The 20789-nt window shown below is 38.0% G+C and overlaps 1 protein-coding gene across 1 annotated transcript in view; it reads right to left on the reverse strand.

Moving 5' to 3' along the window:
• The window catches only part of LRRC28 (leucine rich repeat containing 28), a 375800-nt gene that overhangs the window by 126539 nt on the left and 228472 nt on the right, over window positions 1–20789 (reverse strand). The window contains exon 5 of the mRNA XM_007959947.2: window positions 9940–10146. Coding sequence (XP_007958138.1) covers window positions 9940–10146 — 207 coding nt within the window. The remainder of the gene's footprint in view (window positions 1–9939; window positions 10147–20789) is intronic.

Genomic DNA, 20789 nt, shown 5'->3' on the forward strand with positions numbered 1-20789 from the left:
ATGAAGGGATGGACACTGGGAGGAGGTAACTATGGGGAGGAAGTGGGAGGGGAGCTGCTGCATTGTAAATTTTGGTCAATGACATGAGACAAAGTATGTGTGAACTGCTGTATGAAAAGTGAATTTACTCTGTAAATCTTCACCCAAATCCTAAAAAAAAAAAAGAACATACTCAAAGAGTCTTAATGGTTTAAACAGTATTGAGTCACTTAGGTCACCCTTACATCTTGCTTCTTGTACTTGCTTTTTAAAGAGGTTCTCCTCTGACATTACTACTTTAAGAAGATAGGAATCTGCTCCTTTCCTAAATCAAACTTCTTTGGCAAGAAATGGAATTCAATAAGTAGCTCCCTAAAATAAGATTCCCATTCCAATCACAGGCAGAGATATTACATGACTCACTCCATAAAACTCTGAAGTTCCTATATTATGCCAAACCCAGGAGCCTTCTAAAAGGTAAAAACTTTAGCTCTGGATAGTTTTTTACCATTGGGTGACTTTGGTTTATCAAAAAGGAGTTCAGGGCAAGATTTCAAGAACTTAAGCTCCATGAAAGGACAGCTATCAATACAGTAACTTCCTTCTTAAAGACTTAGTTGAATTTCCTTTCTAAACCTTCCTTTGACCATGAAGATGGACATATCACAACCCTATTCCAAAACGGAGTCCTCTTGCAGTGGGATCCTGGCTGGAAAATGAAGATAGCATGTCAAGGTGGACAGAGTGTTAGGGGAAAAAAAAAAAAAAGACTGGGGAGATTAAATATTTTGGTCAGTTTCAGCTTCTCCATTTTCACAGATTTCTTATCTCCATTCTCCTAAAACCTTCTTGTCTCATCTATTTTTTTCTCAGCCAGATAAAGAAGAGCCACCAAGGCACCTAGTTGTTCCCTGATCCTTTGTTCCTGATGTTCGCAAAGAATTTGGCCATTAGAACCGGGCAGCACATTGCTTCAGTCAGTTTGTTTCTTTCTTACTGGACAATCTGTATTATCCTCCTCTTGCTTGTATATCTTTCTGTAGTAAAGTAAAACACATCCACAAGCCCATGTCTTGCCAGGGCTGTCTGGGTGGCTCTGGAATATGATGGAAAAGAAGGTCCAGCTGTGGAAAGGCAGCAGATGACTCAGAGGGAGCTTCTGAAGGGACTCTCAGAATGATAGCCAGCTCAGGCACCACTGTGCACCTCAGGTTTTCACAAAATGGTGAGCCTGAAAGCTGCTTCCATCTACTGGGCTGTTCCCAGGCTTGAGAATTGTACTTATGTCAGTGTTGTGAGGAACCCTCTTCAGAACCTAGTGCAGAACCTTGAAAATTTTTAAGCACAAGCCACAGTAGCCTTTAACACTCTCTGATACCTAAATTAACAAGTTCACAAAAGGAAAACCTCACCTGAACACACAGAGGCAAGGCTTTGGAATGTGATAAGAAACTTGGAGATAAAAATTATTCTTTTAAGGCTCTACTCATTACTAAAAGCTGAGTACTTAACAAGAGATGCCCATATTCTTAGCTACACCAGCATCTAACACACTGAACACAACTAACATTGAAGCTACTCCGTAAATAACTGGGGGGTGGGTTGGGGAATAAGGCAGAGGAGCAACCAAGCAATGTGTGTAACAGATGCTCCTCCACTCAACATCATTTCTATCACCAGTCACTGAAAGTCAGATTAGCTTCCATCTACTCTCCCAACTGCTGCAGTCAAAGTACATGTTCAGATGTTCCACTGCTGGAACAGTAAGTAGGACTGAGATGCAAATAACCAGGGAATGGAGGAGTGGGTCTGGGGGAGTGGCAGTGAGGTGGGGAGAACAGGCAGTAGGATGTGCATGGAAACTGCTATAGCTGAGACAGGGCTCACGGGCTGAAGACTAGTAAATCAGATTCATTCAATTTTTTAAAATCCAACTCCATGTGGGATTCTAGGCAGAGCCAGACTAGATAAGCAAATATGTACTACTTCTAGATAAGTAGACAAGCATTCTGATAACAGGATGTCTGGGTATCAGACATGAAAAGGGGGCTGTGGACCAGGCTCCGGCAGGCAGGATGGAACTAGCTGTATGACTAGATTAGAGTTGAGACAAACAGAATGTAACTGAAGAACCAAGAAGACAAGAAAGCTAGAAAAAACAAGTTGTTGGGAGCACAAAGTAAAAATTAAGTACTCAAGTGCTCTGGTTGAAGTTGAAGAAATCAAACAAAGTAAGAGAGTCGCTAGCACCAAGAAAGGTCTAGATAATAGGTCTCTGGCCTAGGGTTTTATAAAATTTCTGTTGCTGCAAGATCTGCTGAAGTGAGATTGAGTGAAGACAAGTAGGTGGGAGTACCCAGTTCCACAGAGAATAAGGAGTGAGAGAAAATCAATAGCTTCTGGCACAGAGACCCTAGCTAAACAAAGAGATGAGGCCAACTAGAATGCCATTAGGGGTATTTGAGCCCCAAATAGCTCAGCCAAATTTGACAATGAAGATGACTATATCACAACCCTATTCCAAAACGCAGTCCTCATGAGGTGGGATCCTGGCTGGAAAATGGACACAGCATGTCAAGGTGGACAGAGTGTAGGGCTTAGAATGAGACAGTATGCAACTCAACTCTGTTCCTAACTGTGATTCTGGGCAGGTTACTTAATTTCTCTTTACCACCTGTGAAATTATACTATTGAAAGGTTTTGTAATAACAGGTTTTGTCATGTTGTTGTTGTTAGGTGCTATCAAGTCTATTCCCACTCATCGTGACCCGTGTATAACAAAATGAAACATTGCCTAGTCCTGTGCCATCCTCACAATCCTTGCTCTACTTGACCCCACTGTTGCAGCCACTGTATCAATCTATCTCACTGAGGGTCTTCCCCTTTCCATAACCTACAACTTTATCAAGTATGACATTCTTCTCTAGGGAAGGGTCCCTTCTGACCACATCACCAAAGTAGGTGAGAGAAGTCTGGCCATTCTCGATTCTAAGGAGCAGTTCGGCTACATTTCTTCCAGAACAGATTTGTTCATTCTTCAGGCAATCCACAGTACATTTTAATATTCTTCACCAACACAATTCAAAGGCATCAACTCTTGTTTGGTCTTCCTTATTCACTGTCCAGCTTTCACATGCATAGGAGGCAACTGAAAATACCATGGCTTGGGTTAGGTGCACCTTAGTCTCCAAAGTGACATCTTTGCTCTTCAACACTTTAAAGAAGTATTTTGCAGCAGATTTGTTTAGTGCGATATGACTTCTGATTTCTTGACTGCTGCTGGTATTGATTATGGGTGGATCCAAGTAAAATGAAATCTTTGACAATTCAATCTTTTCTCCATTTATTATGATGTTGCTTACTGATCAGTTGTGAGAGTTTTTGCTTTCTTTATGTTGAGGTTTACTCTATACCGAAGACTGTAATGTTTGATCTTCATCAGTAAGTGCTTCAAGTCATCTACTTTCAGCAAGGTTGTGTCATCTGCATATGGCAGGTTGTTAATGAGTCTTCCCCCAAACCTGATGCCGTGTTCCTCTTCATATAGTTCACCTTCTCAGATTATTTGCTCAGCATACAGATGGAATATGTATGGTAAAGGGATACAACCCTGATACATACCCTTTCTGATTTTAAACCATGCAATATCTCCTTGCTCTGTTCAAATGACAGCCTCTTGGTCTATGTACATATTCCCCATGAGCACAATTACGTGTTTTGGAATTCCTATTCTTCACAACATTATCCATAATTTTTTATGATCCACACAGTCGAATGTCTTTGCATAGTCAATAAAACACAGGCAAACATCTTTCTGGTATTCTTTGCTTTCATCTAAGATCCATCTGACACCAGCAATGATATCCCTCGTTCCACATTCTCTTCTGAATCCAGCTTGCATTTCTGGAAGTTCCCTGTCAATATACTTTTGAATTATCTTTAGCAAAATTTTACTTGCATGTGATATTAATACATTGTTTGATAATTTCTGTATTCTGTTGGGTCACCTTTCTTTGGAATGGGTATAGTTTGTTGGCCAAGTAGCTATCTTCCAAATTTCATGTCATAGACTGCAGAGCAGCATCCATTTGTTGAAACACCTCAAAGGGTATTCCATCAATTCCTGGAGCCTTGTTTTTTTGCCACTTCCTTCAGTGCAGCTTCAACTTCTTCTTTCAATACCATTGGTTCTTGATCATATGCTATCTGCTGAAATGATTAAATGTTGACCAATTCTTTTTGGTACAATGACTCTGTCTATTCCTTCTATCTTCTTTTGATGCTACCTGCACTGTTCAATATTTTGCCTATAGAATCCTTTAATACAGCAATTCAAAGCTTGATTTTCTCTTCAATTCTCTCAGCTTCAAAAATGCTGAGCATGTTCTTTCCTTTTGGTTTGCTAATTCCTGGTCTCTGCACATTTCATTTTAATACTTTACTTTGCCCTTTGAAATCTGTTCAGCTCTTATTTCAACATTTTTTCCTTTGGTGTTAGCTATTGTCCATTCAAGAGCAAGTTTCAGAGCCTCTTCTGACATCCATTTTGGTCTTTTCTTCCTTTTCTTTTTTTTTAATGATCTTTTGCTTTCTTCATGTATGATGTTCTTGATGTTATCCCACAATTCATCTGGTCTTCAGTCACTGGCATTCAATGTGTGAAATCCATTCTTCAGATGGCTTTAAATTCAGGTGAGATACACTCAAGGTCATATTTGGCTCTCGTGGGCTTGTTTTTAATTTACTTCAGCTTCAACTTGAACTTGAGTATGAGCAATTGATGGTCTGTTCCACAATCAGCTCCTGGCTTTGTTTTGACTATGATACTGATCTTCTCCATCGCCTCTTTCGACAGATGTAGTTGATCTGATTCTGTGTATTCCATCTGGTAAGGTCCACATGTATAGCCATTGTTTGTGTTGTTGAAAAAGGTATTTGCAATGAGAGAGTCATTGGTCTTGCAAAATTCTAACATGTAATCTCCAGCATCATTTCTCTCACCAAAGCCATATTTTCCAACTACCGATGCTTCTTTATTTCCAGCTTCTATCACTGATTTTGTCATAGGTTTTGTAATAAATCAGAGTGTATCTGTATGGTGAGTAACATAATATCTGGGCAAACAATGGGTGCTCAATAAATGACAACAATTATTATTACTAATAGCCATAGTAAAATATATACATAAGACTATTACTATACACAGATATAAACATTCCTTCTTACACATATGGTCTGTAATATTATTACTACTACAAATAATAGCAGTAAAGGCAAACCCAGACTTAATATCTGCTCCTGGTGATACTTGAAAGACAAATCATATTAAGTTAAGAGTTGCTTATATTAGAATTTGCAGCTTTACTCTGAATTCTGATATTATGCCACTAAGCTGAGTTCTACAGCACACAAATCAAACCATCAGATCCTTTCTCTTCCCATCTCTCTCTACTTCTCTCCCTCCACTCATTATCAGCACTGATCCCACCATCCTAGCAATCAACAGGTAGAGAATCAGCACTGGTGCTGGTTGCTACCCTTGTAGTCAGGTGCTGCTGAGTGGATTCTGACTCACAGTGACCCTGTGTACAACAAAACAAAACACTGCCTGGTCCTCCGCCATTCTCATAATCGTTGTTATGATGGAGCCCATTGTTGCAGCCACTGTGTCAATCCATTGTATTGAGGGTCTTTTTCTTTTCCACTAACTTGCTACTTTACCAAGCATGATGTCCTTCTCCAGGGATTTCTCTCTCCTGACGATATGTCCAAAGTACGTGAGACAGTCTCACCATCCTCTCTTCTAAGGAACATTCTGGCTATACTTCTTCCAAACAAGATTTTTTTGTTGTTGTTATTCTATCAGACTATGGTATATTCAATATTCTTTCCCAACACCATAATTCAGAGGCATCGATTCTTCTGTGGTCTTCCTTATTCATTGTCCAGCTTTCACATGCATATGAGGTAACTGAAAATACCATGGCTTGGGCCAGGTGCATCTTAGTCCACAACATGACATCTTTGCTTTTTAATACTTTAAAGAGGTCTTTTGCTGCAGATTTGCCCAGTGCAACATGTTGTTTCATTTCTCGACTGCTGCTTCCATGAGGATCCAGGTAAAATGAAACCCACGACAACTTCAATATTTTCTCCATTTATCACAATAAATCGCAATCCTTAGAAGTGGCAATAACTGTTTTGGTGGTTACTATAGAGGGTTTTTTATGAATATGATAAGAGAGATAAATTTTTTAAAAAGTAGACATGGTAATCTTCTCAGCTGCGTGTCATCTGCATTTGTATAGTGCTTTATAGTTCTTACACATAAACATAATCTGATTTGACTTCAAAACAACTCTAAATTAAGCAAGATAAATATTACCATATCTGCTTTAAAATAAGAAAAACAAAACTTCCAAGAGGTTTTGATGATTTACTTAAGGTCACTTACTATGAAGTGATAGAACCAAGCTAGAGACTCAAACTTCAGACTTATAAATTGGTGTTTGTTCACTAGAAATTGTTCTATAACCTGTGGATAAATGCAGCAGGTACATTTTAAAAATCTCTTTATATTTGATATTTTCCTCACTTGAAAAAAGCTGATTCCTTAGAAACGCAGCTTGCGGATCAAAGACTTAAATGTAAAACCCAAAACTATAAAATTCATCAAAGATAAAATAGGGGTAAATCTAGGACCCCTAATTTACAGCATAAATAGACTATCAAACATAACCCAGAATGCACAGGAGGTAGAAGAGAAGCTAGATGACTGGGACCTTTTAAAAATTAAATTCTTATGCGCATAAAAAGACTTTGTCAAAAGGGTAAAAAGAGAATCTACAGATTGGGAGAAAATATTTGCCTATGACATATCTGACAAAGGACTTATCTCCAAAATCTATACAAAACTTCAACACCTTAATGTCAAAAAAGACAGACAATTCAATTCAAAAATGGGCAAGAGACATGAACACACACTTCACTAAAGACAATATTCTGGCGACCAACAAACACATGAAGAATTGCTCACAATCTTTAGTCATTACAGAGATGCAAATCAAAACAATGACAAGATATCATCTCACTCCAGCAATAATAGCAAAGTTCAACAGGACAGAAAATAACAAATGCTGGTGAGGCTGCGGAGAGACTGGAACTCTTGTGCACTGCTGGTGGGATTGTAAAATGGTACAACCATTGTGACATACGGTATGACATTTCCTTATAAAACTGAAAATAGAAATACCATTTGACTCAGCAATTCCATTACTAGGAATATATCCTAAAGAGGTGAGAGGCAGTGTGTGAACAGACATATACACAGCTATGTTCATTCTAGCACAATTCACTACAGCAAAGATGGAAACAACCTACATACCCATCAATGGATGAATGGATAACCAAATTATGGAACATTCACACAACAGAATACTATGCTACATTAAAGAACGATGAAGGATACGCAAATCATCTCACAACATGGATGAGTCGGGAGAACATTATGCTGAGTGAAATAAGTCAACAGCAAAAGGACAAATACTGCATGAGTCCATTACTGTAAAAGACAAAGAAGGGTTTGCTTGAGAAAGGGAACTCACTTTGTAGATTACCAGGGTGGGGAGGGGAGGGGCGGGATTAATTTCAGGGTAGTTGGGGGCCACATGCTGACATGGGTAAGGGGAGGGATGGTATAGAAGGAGTCTGTGACCACCATGATAACATTAGGAAAAGGGAGGACACCGAATTGTGCACAAAAGATATAGACGACAGGATGCTACTACCAACCAATATATCCACAATACTGCATTACCATTAACACCAAACACCAGCCTACAGATAAACACATAAACATCTGAGAAGATCAGATGGTGGTCAGTGAACAGGAGTATACTCTAGACCAAGGATAGATTCAGCGGAGGCTAATCTTGCACAGATACCAGTGATACAAAATACCCACAATCCTTACAGAAACAACGGAAGACAGACATATTGTAATCCCTCACAGACAGCCAGACACTGTAGGAGAGAGATCCAACAGATCTACCGACTCAGGATCATAGTACTAGGGGACGCCAGATTCAATTGGCACAACAAAATACATAAAAGTCTTGTTCATTGTCTTCCATTGGTGAGTACCGACTGGGGTCTTAAAAGCTTTCAGGCGGCCGTCTAAGATGCAGTTAATGGTCTCCTATCATCAGAAGTGAAGAAGAGTGCAAAAAACAAGGGCATTTGGAAACAATCAGCCCTAGGACACTATGGCCCTCGAGACCAGAAGAACTAGATGGTGCCCAGCTACCAATGCCAACCACTCAGGAAGGGATCATAACTGGAGATCCTGGATAGAGTGGGAGGAAAAACATGGAACACAATCCAAAAACACAATAATGACCAGAATTACTGGTTGGATGGAGTCTGGTGAGACCCCCAATACTATGACTCTGGGATACATTCTGGGCCTGGAATAAAACTCACTCCCAGGGACTGGCTCTCAGCCTAATAGTAAACAAGATGTACACACAGACCACTTAACCCAGGGTGCACACCCACATACTCTATGGAAATGCATCCCTTGGAGCAATCAACCACGGGGTACCAGAGGGGCAATATTCCCATGGAGGAAATGCAGGACAAACAAATGCATAACTATGAGGGGCACGTCGGCGAGGGTTACTGGGCAGGGAGGGGAGGAGACTGGGTTAGGGTTGGGGATGGAAAATGGAGAATGAAACTAAATGTACATGGAATGTTGAATGTAAAACAAACTCTGCTCTGTAAACCTGCACCTAAAGCACAATTAAAAAAAAAAAAGAAGAAAGAAAGAAATGTAGCTTGCTTCTCAAATGGTTTTATTTTATTTTGTGAAGTTTATGAGTATGGAATTTAATTATATTTATGGAAAAGTAGTCTCCATAAATTTGATAATTATTATTACTCAAATTGATTTCAATGTCTTCCAGTATTTTAAAGTTTTCTTGAAGAGATTTTAAATTGAAAGCAATATGTACAGTGCAATATATTGGAAAACAATTCAACAGGGACTAGTAAATTATTCACTCCACTGTCCTCACAGATAAATTATTCATAATAAAAATATATATAATGCTTATTGTAACAGTTTAGGGTTCTGTGAAGCCTAATGCCATTTTTGTTTTTGCCAGTTAAAATAATTCAATTCCTTTTTCCTTAAAGGCCTATGTTCTTTGACATATACATTGTCACAATGGTCCTGCTACAGAAATCTATAATGGATAACGTGCTATTTATTGTCCAAGGTGGCATTTCTAGCTCAGCAGGAAGTTCAGTATTATAACATCTTTAAAATTCTGTGGGAGCTCTAGTGGCATAGTGCCTAAGGCATCTGACTACTAACCAGAAGACTGGCCACTCCTTGAAAGGAAGGTTGGGCAATCTACTTCTGTTGTGATACCGCCTCGGAAACCCAAGGAGGGGTCACTATGAGTTGGATCTGACTCGATGGCAATGAGTTTGGCTTTTTTTTTTTTTAATTTTGTACTCTGGCTATCTGACAATACTTACTATTAGGATACCCAGTACCAATTTTTCTACCGAGAAGTTGACGTTTAAACAGATATATTTGTACTAGTAGATAACTATCCTTCCAAATTGCTAGATACCCTTTATCAAATTTATAGATGTATGTGTAATTTTAATTCCTTTCTCAAGAGTAAATAATGTCGCATCTCATATGTTTTATCCTTAAGCAAAATTTCAGAAAAGATTTCTCTTTTAAGATATGAAATTCCAACCTGAAATAAACTTTATTTGTTAAATGGGAATAATGCTTTGGTCACTGCAGAAAGGATTTACACAGCTAATCTTCAACATAATCAGAGACAAAGACTAATTAATCCTTCCTAATCATTAAGTAAACAATGCTTTCCGTCTTATTTTTTGGCTATTTTGCTTTACAACACAAACATAAACACTTACCAAGTGGCAAAAATGCAAGACGGTTTCCAGCCATGGAGAGCTCATTGAGGCTGGGAAGCTGACAGAGATGACGTGGTACACACCATAAACGATTTCGATCCACAGTTAAGTACTGCAGAGAAAGGCACAGGTGAAGCCTCTCGGGTAAAGTTAGCAAACGATTGGTAGAAATGTCTAGTGTCTGCAGCTCCTTCAAATCACCAACCTCTACAACCAAAATCAAAATTAAGATAAATCACATTCTGATTAACTTAATTAATTCAATACATTAAATAAAATGAATCAATATTTAAACAATTCTACCAATAAAATCAGTAGCTGTAACTATTTCCACAGACAGGAATGCCGAAACACAAGATTTAGGTCTAACATGCAAATAATCCAATTTAGGTTAAGTGCCTTTAAATTAGTCTGGCAGAATGTCTTAAAGGGAAAAAAATACTGGCACAGAGAAAGGGGCTGAGAAGGCTGGAGAGACATAAAGTGTGAATTTGAGCCAAAGTCTGTTAATACAGTTTCTGCTGCTTCCTGATGAATGAAAAGTTGTTGCTAGGGCGAGAAAAGGATAATTAAAGTCCCTTTGTGGTACCTGCTTTTTGCTTTTTTTTTTTGGTTTAATTTCTATGTAGATAGCAAGAAACTTAAAAACACAGGGAATCCAGTGAAGTGTACTAAATGAACTAAATATAAGGATTCTGGGCTAAGGGAAGGTTATATATGGTAAGGTATCTTTTGAACAATGTCACCAAGGTAAACAGTACTATCATAAAAATAATTGTTGTTGTTGTTATGTGCCATCGAGTCAGTTCTGACTCATAGCAACCCGACATACTACAGAACAAAACACTGCCTGGTCATGTACCATCCTCACAACCCTTGCAGTACTTGAGCCCATTGTTGCAGGCACTGTGTCAATCCATCTCCTCGAGGGTCCCTTTTTCACTGACCCTTCACTTTACAAAGCATGATATCCTCCTCCAGGGAATGGTCCCTTTTGACAATATGACCAAAGTAGGTGACCAAGTCAGGCCATTCTTGCTTCTAAGAAGCAGTCCAACTATACTTCTTCCAGGACAGGTTTGTTCATTCTTCTGGCAGTCCAACACCACAGTATCCTCCAACACCACAGCTGAAAAGTATCAACTCTTTTTCAGTCTTCCTTATTCACTGTCCAGCTTTCACATGCACATGAGGCTACTAAAAATACCTGTATGCTGAGCAAAAAATCTGAGAAGCTGGACTATAAGAAGAAGAACGCATTATCAGGATTGGAGGAAGACTCATTAACAACCTGCGATATGCAGACAACACAACCTTGCTTGATGAAAGTGAAATCACTGTCAGTTATCTCTTTTTTTTTTTTTTTTTTAAATACTGTCCAGCAGTGTGGCTTCTTTTTGAAAAAAGGAAACTGTTCAAAGTGTACATAGCCTATGAAGATTTACTTTAATTCCCCTGAAATGAAATCCTTCTATTTGCACCAATATCTCCTGGCATTTATGTCTACATCCTACATTTATAATTTATAATCTGTTTCATGGTGAATGCAATTATATATTCATCATCTACCATATCACTAAAGCCAAAGATTGGTAAGTTCTTTACAGGGACAATCACTACAGATAGTCCCTGACTTACAATAGAGTCCCATTCTGATGACTCCTTCATAAATTGGCTCTGATGTAAGTCAAATACCTCTTTTCTTGTTCTTTTCATTATTACTGCCTTTTATTAGTAGCATCTTTTTTTATTAGTAGCATCTTTATAAATTTAATCTTCCTTTGTCTTGGAGGATTGGAAAATTACATATAAACTCAGATATATTTTAATATAAACATACATATAAAATTATACATGCCCATAAAACAATGGATGGCAATGGCATTTTGTCAGTTTCATTAATAACTCCACTTGTGAAAAGTTTTAGATCATCTGGATTATCCTAGGGAATGGGGATGGTGTTTCTATTCAGAAAATTAATGAGAGTTGTCTGCATGATCCTTTTATGCACTGCAACACTGCATGTACTACATTATTACTAATAAGATGTACAACAACAACAACAAATGGTTTTAAGTATGGTTTGTCGTAACCCCAGTACATTATAAATTGGGGATTATCTTTATTAGGCATCTCTGAACAAAGGAAGCTCTGCTAAACAATCTCTAGAGAAAAGACATTTACTCTGTTCAGGGCTATTCAGTGCACTCAAAGCTCTACCATAAGCACTGTGCAGCACAAGTCTACTTCTGCATCACAGCTACTTATTGCCACTAAGATGTAACCTCTCAGCCTTTTCTCAAGTAACGTAAGGAATCCTTACTCAGCTCCCCGAGCTATTCCTTTAGATTGAGGTTTCCCATGCTCCCACCATTTGAATGCACTCCTTTGAGTACATTCCAGTTTGTTCAGGTCTTGGATTAGCATTACAATGTTTTCTCTCTTGATACCAAAGTCTTCTGTCCTCTTGGATACTCAATCAAACAGATTAATTTTTCTTAAATTAACAGAGGCGGTATCAGTAAACGATGGGCCATGGGCCAAATCCAGTTTGTACTGGTTTTGCACTGTCCATAAGCTAAGATTCATTATTCTTTAAACAACAATAAAAACAAAAACATGTGACACAGATCATATGTGGCCTACAAAACCTAAAGTATTTATTATCTGACTTTATATAGAAAAAGTTTACCAGCATCTGCTATGGACTCACAGCTAATAAGAAAAAGAAAGTAATACAAGTGCAAAATAAATTAATTTTTAGGGTTTATTTCCCTAATATTTACAAGGGATTTGCACTCAGAAGTTCACACTCTACTGTTCAATTTCCCCAACACAAAACAAAATACAGATTTGAATACATATCTTCAAGGTCCCTGGGTGGCACAAACAGTTTGTACTTGACTACTACCCTAAGGTTGGTGATTTGAACCCACCAAGCAGCACTGCAGAAGATAGGCCTGGCCATCTGTTTCCATAAAGATTACAGTCAAGAAAACCTATGGAACAGTTCTACTCTGCAATACATGGAGTTGTAATAGCAACAATGGCAACAACTTTCTTTTAACACAGGATTCAGTGTATAGCCTGTGACTCTGAATGGGAGTTTTATTCTACGTGAACCTAACTCACACTGGAGTAGAATTCATCCCAGCTCCATAGGCACAATATTCTACTTAGCTAAACCTGCCTCCCTATCTAATCTCACTAAAAAATTGTTTCTGATTTGGGTTAAGTGAGAGTGAGGGAGTTGGAAGAGTGAAGCTTTATATGTAAATAGAAAGAAAAAAATGAAACAAGAAACCTTTCTGGTTTAACTTTATAAAGTGATAATAGGGGTGAAATGGGACAGAAGTGCAACTAATCAGCTACCCAGCATGCAGCTGGCTGGGTGCCAAGAGAAGGAGACAAGGTCTCTGCCACAGAGAAGCACATTACATACAAGAGATAATGTGGGACAGATGCTCAGAGAAAGAAGAGTTTGATGGGGCCTGAAGAAGCTTTTGCAAGCTTTTCATTGAAGGAGATGGGAACTTGATCAGGTTAGGATTTTGGCAGGTCAAAAGGGAAATGGATATAGCATTCCTAGCAGGAGATGTGGGTGGAATTGAAAGCAATGAGGAAAGGCATGGAGATGAATAAACAAATATATCATATAAAATAGCTCTTTAGGGACCTAACAAGTGTCAAGGACACCAGAAGGAGATGAGCAGAAAATAAGTTCAATACACTGGGACTGGTAAAGACGTGGGTGGTAATGAAAATGGGGTAGAGAAGTTTGGACTTAATGTCATGAGAATACAGTATCTCCTAAAGATTCTTATAGGATGAAAGGACTCTTTTGGAAAGCTTAGACTGGTAAGTATGCAGAAGGCAATGGAAGGAGATTCCAGACTGAGAAACAAATAGACATTAGACTAGAACAAAGGCAGTATGACAGAATTTGAAGGTAAATTCCAGAGATGTTTTAAGAGAAGCATCAAGTAGATGTGACTAGATATGGAAAACAATAGAAAAAAGTTAAACATAATATTAAGGTTTCTAGACTACTATATTCTAAATATGGTGATGTAAATGCTAAAAAATAATTTTTATAGAAAAATAAATATGCATTAATACTTCTGAATGATAGTATCTATAAACCTACTTAAAGTTATTTGAAAAAAATCCATCAAAAATCACATAGGCACAAGCAAAACAAATGATTTCTATCATTTCAAAAAGAATTAAATGTGTAAAAATAGTGTTTGACTTGGCTGCAGAAATTACTAAGGCATGGAATTACATTCCATTTTAACTGAGCTTTGCCTTACTATACAGTGAAAGAGGAAATAATACTGCATTATTAATATCACCATGCTAGCAAAATTTTGCTCAAGATAATTCTAAAACAGGTTTAGCCATGCATTGACAGGGAACTGCCAGAATCTCAAGTCCGATTCAAAAAAGGACGTGGAATGGGGCTATCACTGCTGATGTCAGATGGATCTTGGCTGAAAGGACAGAATACCAGAAAGATGTTTACCTGTGTGTTACTGACTATACAAAGGCATGTGATTGTGAGGATCACAACAAATTATGGATAACACTGTAGAAAAGGACTTCCAGAACACGTTACTGTGTTCATGCAGAGCCTGTACATGGATCAGGAAGTAGTAGTTTGAGCAAAAAATTTGGTTTCAAATTGGAGAAAGCGTGGGTAGGATTATATCCTTTCACTGTAGTTACTCAATTTAAATTCTGAACAAATAATCCGAGAAGCTGGGCTATATGAAAAAGAATGCAGCATCAGGACTGGAAAAAGACTCCTTAACAACCTGAGATAAGCAGAAGACACAACCTTGCTTGCTGAAAATGAAGATGACTTGAAGCACTTAACTGATAAAGGAAGAAGACTAAAGCCTTCCATATGAATTACATCTGAACAAAAAGAAAACAAATACTTACAACTGGACCAATAAACATCATCATAATAAATGGTAAAGAAACTTAAGTTGTCAAGGATTTCATTCTTGGATCAACAATCAATACCCAAGGAAGCAGCAGTCAAGAAATCAAACAACATATTGCATTAGGCAAATCTGCTGCAGAAGACATCTTTGTAAGTGTTAAAAAGCAAACATGTCACTCTTAGGACTAGGTGTGCCTGAACCAAGCCATGGCATTTTCAACTTCCTCATATGCATGCAAAGGTGGACAACGAAAAAGTAAAAATAAAGAAGAACTGATGCATTTACATTGTACTGCTGGAAAACAATGCTGAACATACCATGGACTGCCAAAAGAATGAACAAATCTGTCTTGGAGGAAAGTAGAGCCAAAATGTTCCACAGAAGTGAGAACTGAGAGACTTCATTTTGTTTACTTTGGATATGTCATCAGAAGGGACCAACCACTGGACAATGACATCATGCTTGGTAAAATGAAAGGTCACTCAAAAAGAGGAAGACCCTCAATGAGAAGGACTGACACAGCAGCTGCAACAATGGGCTCAATATAACAATGACTGTCAGGATGGTGCAGGATCGGATAACATTCATTCTCTTATACATAGGTTGCTATGAATAGAAGAAGCCAACTTAACAGCACCTTAACAATAACAAGTGAATTCAAATTTTCCATAATCTAATGATATACTTTTGCAGTGGTATCAGATCAATATTTATACTTTACTTTGACAGATATGTACACATATTTCAGATATTAATATTATTAACACTTTTGACTAAGAAAGGAAAAACTCACACTGTCAGTATCAAAGGCCATGGTGCTGAGAAATGGGAAAGGCTTCTCACATTTGATAAATAAATATTATTTTAGTAAGTCTGAAACATGCAGGACTGCCTACATTAAGTAAACAAATCAATCAAAGGACATTTCTTCTAACTAATTTAATATATGGGCTCTTTCATTTGTTAGGAAAAAATTGATCTAATTATTATCCCAATTAAAATGCTGAGTTAAATACTATGTATTCAATGGTTGGAAAATTAATGATTTTGCCATACTATGAAAGTATTTTGGGGAAAAAGAAATAAAACTAAATAGCTTCTTGAGTAGACTAAATTAAACAAAATTTTCAGGACAGGTCATAAATCTAACACTATATACAGTATTTTTTATTTCAATAATGAATTTAAAATAATATACTTGTTAAGCTCAGCCACTGGAAGAAACATTTTTAGAAAGCCATAGACTCAAGCAAACTTTTCCTAAGATTCTAACTTAACTACAAGAAACAGGAAAGGAGCCTGGGGTAGCAACACATCAAATCAAAACCGAACCTGTAGCCATGGAGCTGATTCCGACTCATAGCGACCCTATAGGGCAGAGTAGAACTGCCAATAGGTTTTCCAAGGCTGTAATCTTACGGAAGCAGGCTGCCACATCTTTCTCCCACAGAATGGCTGGTAAATACAAACTACTGACCTTTTGGTTTGCAAATGAACACATTACCACTGTGCCACCAGGGCTCTTTAGCAACACAGTGTACAAGAATAGACAAAGAGTTTAAAGCATAGGCTCAAGTTTAAAACAGGGTGGTGGTGGGGATCAGCCAAAATATACCAGTAAATTTGGTCAAGTGTGGAACTTGCACTGAGGCCAAGACAACAGGATACCTTTGCTGTTCTTCATTCACTGAAGATCCAAGTTTCCTTCTTGTATCACTTCACTTTAGCCTGAAGAATTTTTTTTAGCATTTCTTTTAGAGGAGGGTCGGCTGACAACAAATTCTCTTTATTTCCCTTTATCTAGCAATGTCATTATATCACTGTAATTCCAAGACTATTTTCACTAGATAAAAAAGCCAGGCGTTCCTTGATTGGTACAAGCAGTTAACACGCTAGGCTGCTACTCAAAAAGCTGGAGGTTCAAGTCCAACCAGAGGTGCCTCAGAAGAAAGGCTGGCAATCTACTTCCAAAAAACTTGCCACTGAAAACTCCAGGGAGCACAGTTCTATTCTGATAGGCATGAAGTTGCTACGAGTCACAGTTGACTTGACATCAACAGGTTACAGAATTTTGAGTTGATCTTCTTTTTTGTTTTACAGTACACTTTAAAGATGCTGTTCTACTGTCCTCTTGCCTCCTCAATGTCTGAGAAGAAACACAGCTATTTGAATTATTTCCTATATGTAATGTGAACCAACTCAATGACAGTGAGTTTGCTTTCTTTCTTTTATATATATATATATATGAAATGCATTATTTTTCTTTAGGTGCTTTCAAGGTTTTATCCTTAACTTCTTCAGAAGATTGGTCATAATGTATCCACAAATTATTGTCTTGGAATTCATCCTATTTGGGGTTTACTCAGTTTTTTTTTATCTGTAAATTTACGTCTCTCACCAAGCTGTGGAAATTCCAGCCATTATTTCTTCAAATTTAAGAAGTCATATGTTGTTGTTGTTGTTATGTGCCATCGAGTCAGACCTGACTTGTAGCGACTCCTCCCTGGGTTTCCAAGACAGTATCACTATAGAAGTAGATTACCCAATCTTCTTTCCGAGGAGTGGCTGATGGGTTTAAACCTCCAGCCTTCTGGTTAGCAGTCAAGTGCCTTACGCACTACACTACCACAGCTTCTAAGAAGTCATATAGGAGCAAATAAAATAAACTTATGTTGTTGTTGTTGTTAGGTGTTGTCAAGTCATCTCCGACTCATAGCGACCCTACGTACAACAGAATGAAAAATTGGCCAGTCCTGTGCCAGCCTCACAATCCTTGCTATACCTGAGCCCATCATTGCAGCCACTGTGTCAATCCATCCTGTGAGGGCCTTCCTGTTTTTTGTTGACCCTCCACTTTAACAAGCATGACATCCTTCTCCAGGGAATGGTCCTTCTGATAATACGACCAAAGTAGGTGAGATGAAGTTTCACCATTATCGCTTCCAAGGAGCATTCTGGCTATATTTCTTCCAGGACAGATTGGTTAGTTCTTTTAGTAGTCCTTAGTACTTTCAGTAGTCTTTGCCAGCACCACAACCCAAAATCATCAACTCTTTGGTCTTCCTTATTCATTGTCCAGCTCTCACATGCATAAGAGACGACTGAAAATACCATGGCTTGTGTCAAGGGCACCTTAGTCTTCAAGGAGACATCTTTGCTCTTCAGCACCTGAAAGAGGTGTTTTGCAGCAGATATGCAATATGTCATCTATGGATTCACTGCTGCTTCCACTGGTATTGATGGTAGAACCAAGTAATATAAAGTCTTTGACAACTTCAATCTTTTCTCCACTTATCATGATGCTGCTTATTGGTCCAGTTGTGAGAATTTTTGTTTTCTTTATATTGAGGTATAATCCATACTGCAGACTGCAGTCTTCAATTTTCATCAGTAAGTGCTTCAACTCATCGTCATGTTCAGCAAGCAAAGTTGTATCATCTGTGTATCGCAGGTTGTTAATGAGCTTTACTTCAATCCTGATGCCATGTTTTTCTTCATATAGTCCAGCTTCTCCAATTATTTGCTCAACATACAGACTGAATAAGTATGCTGAAAGCATACAACCCTGATGCACTCCTTTCCTAATTTTAAACCATGCAGTATCCACTTGTTCTAATGAAAGCCTCCTGGTCTATGTACAGGTTCCTCATGAGTACAATTAAGTGTTCTGGAATTCTCATTCTTCTCAATGTTGTCCATAATTTGTTATGATCCACACAGTCAAATGCTTTTGCATAGTCCATAAAACACAAGTAAACATCTTTCTGATATTCTCTGCTTTTAGCCAAGATCCATCTGATATTGGCAATGAAATCCCTCATTCCACATCCTCTTCTGAATCCAGCTTGCATTTCTGGAAGCTCTCTGTCAATATACTGCTGCAATCATTTTTTTAATTATCTTCAGTAAGATTTTACTTGCGTGTGATATTAATGACATTGTTTGATAATTTTCACATTCTGTGGGATCACCTCTCTTTGGGATGAGTACAAATATGGATCTCTTCCAGTCAGATGGCCAAGTACCTGTCTTCCAAATCTCTTGGCCTAGCCAAGTGAGTGCCTCCAGAGCGACATCCATTTGTTGAAATATCTAAATGGGTATTCTGTCAATTCCTAGAGCCTTGATTTTCACCAATTCCTTCAGTGCAGCTTTGATTTCTTCCTTCAGTACCATTGGTTCTTGATCATATGACACACCTCCTGAAATGGATGAACATTGACCAGTTCCTTTTGGTACAGTAACTCTGTTTATTCTTTCCATCTTCTTTTGATGTTTCCTGCATCATTCAATATATTGTCCACAGAATCTTTTAATATTGCAACTTGAGGGTTAATTTTTTTCTTCAGTTCTTTCAGCTTGAGAAATGTCTAGCATGTTCTTCCTTTTAGGATTTTTAACTGTAGATCTTTGAACATTTCATTATAATATTTGACTTTTTGTTCTTGAGCTGCTCTTTGAAATCTATTCAGCTCTGTTATCTTGTCATTTCTTCCATTTCCTTTGGCTCTTCTGTATTCAAGGGCAAGTTTCACAGTCTCTTCTCACATCCATTTAGGTTTCTTCCTGCTTTCCTGTCTTTTTAATGACCTTTTGCTTTCTTCATGGATGATGTCATCCCACGATTCCTATGGTTTTTGGTCATTGGTGTTCAATGCATCAAACCTATGCTTTAGATGGTCTCTAAATTCAGGAGGGATATAATCAAAGTCATATTTTGGTTCTCGTGGACTTGTTTTGTCTCCAACTTTAACTTAAACTTGCATATGAGCAGTTGATGGTCTGTTCCACAAGCAGCTCCTAGCTTTGTTTTGGCTGAAGATACTAGCTTCTCCATCACCTCTTTCCACAGATGTAGTCAATCTCATTCCTGTGTACTCCATCTGGCAAAGTCCATGTGTATAGCTGCCATTTGTGTTGAAAAAAGGTATTTGCAAGAATAAGTCATTGGTCTTGCAAAATTCTAATGTGCGACTCTAGCATTATTTCTATCACCAAGGCCATATTTTCCCACTACCCGTGATTCTTCTTTGTTTCCAACTCTTGCATTCCAATCTCCAGTGATAATTAATGCATCTTTATTGCATGTTTGCTCTATTTCAGATTGAAATTTCAAATTTCAGAAGTTAGTAAAAATCTTCAACTTCCTCATCTTTGGCTTTGCTGGTTGGTGTGTAAATTTGAATAGTAGTATTAACTAGTCTTTCTTGTAGGCGTATGGATATTACCTATCACTGACAGCATTATACTTCAGCATAGATCTTGAAACACTCTTTGTGATGACGAATGCCTGTCCATTCCTCTTCAGTTTGTCATTCCTGGTATAGTAGATCATATGGTTGTCTGATTCAAAATGGCCAAAAACAGTCCATTTCAGCTCATTAATGCCTAAGACATGGATCTTTATGTGTTCCATTTCATTTTTGAGAACTTCCAGTTTTCTTAGATTCATAATTCGTACATTCCATGTTCTGATTATTAATGAATGTTTGCAGCTGTTTCTTTTCATTTTGAGTCATGCCACATCAGCAAATGGAGGTCCCAAAAGTTCTACTCTATGCACATCATTAAGGTTGGCTCTACTCTGAGGAGGAAGCTCTTTGAAATCGTATCTTGAGTGCCCTCTGACCTGAGGGGCTCATCTTGCAGCACTATATCAGACAATGTTTCAGGGCTAGTCATAAAGTTTTCCAGTAATATATCAGAGAGTGTTTCACTGCTATTCATAAGGTTTTATTTATTTATTTATTTATTTTTATTGTGATTTGGGTGAAGACTTACAGAGCAAATTCACTTTCCATATAGCAGTTCACATATACTTTGTCACATGTCATTGACCACAGTTTACCACAATGCAACAGCTTCCCTCCCACTTCCTCCCCATAGTTACCTCTTCCC

This window comes from Orycteropus afer, unplaced genomic scaffold, assembly GCF_000298275.1.
Source record: "Orycteropus afer afer isolate SDZICR_OR568_19922 unplaced genomic scaffold, OryAfe1.0 scaffold00019, whole genome shotgun sequence".
Taxonomy (NCBI): domain Eukaryota; kingdom Metazoa; phylum Chordata; class Mammalia; order Tubulidentata; family Orycteropodidae; genus Orycteropus; species Orycteropus afer.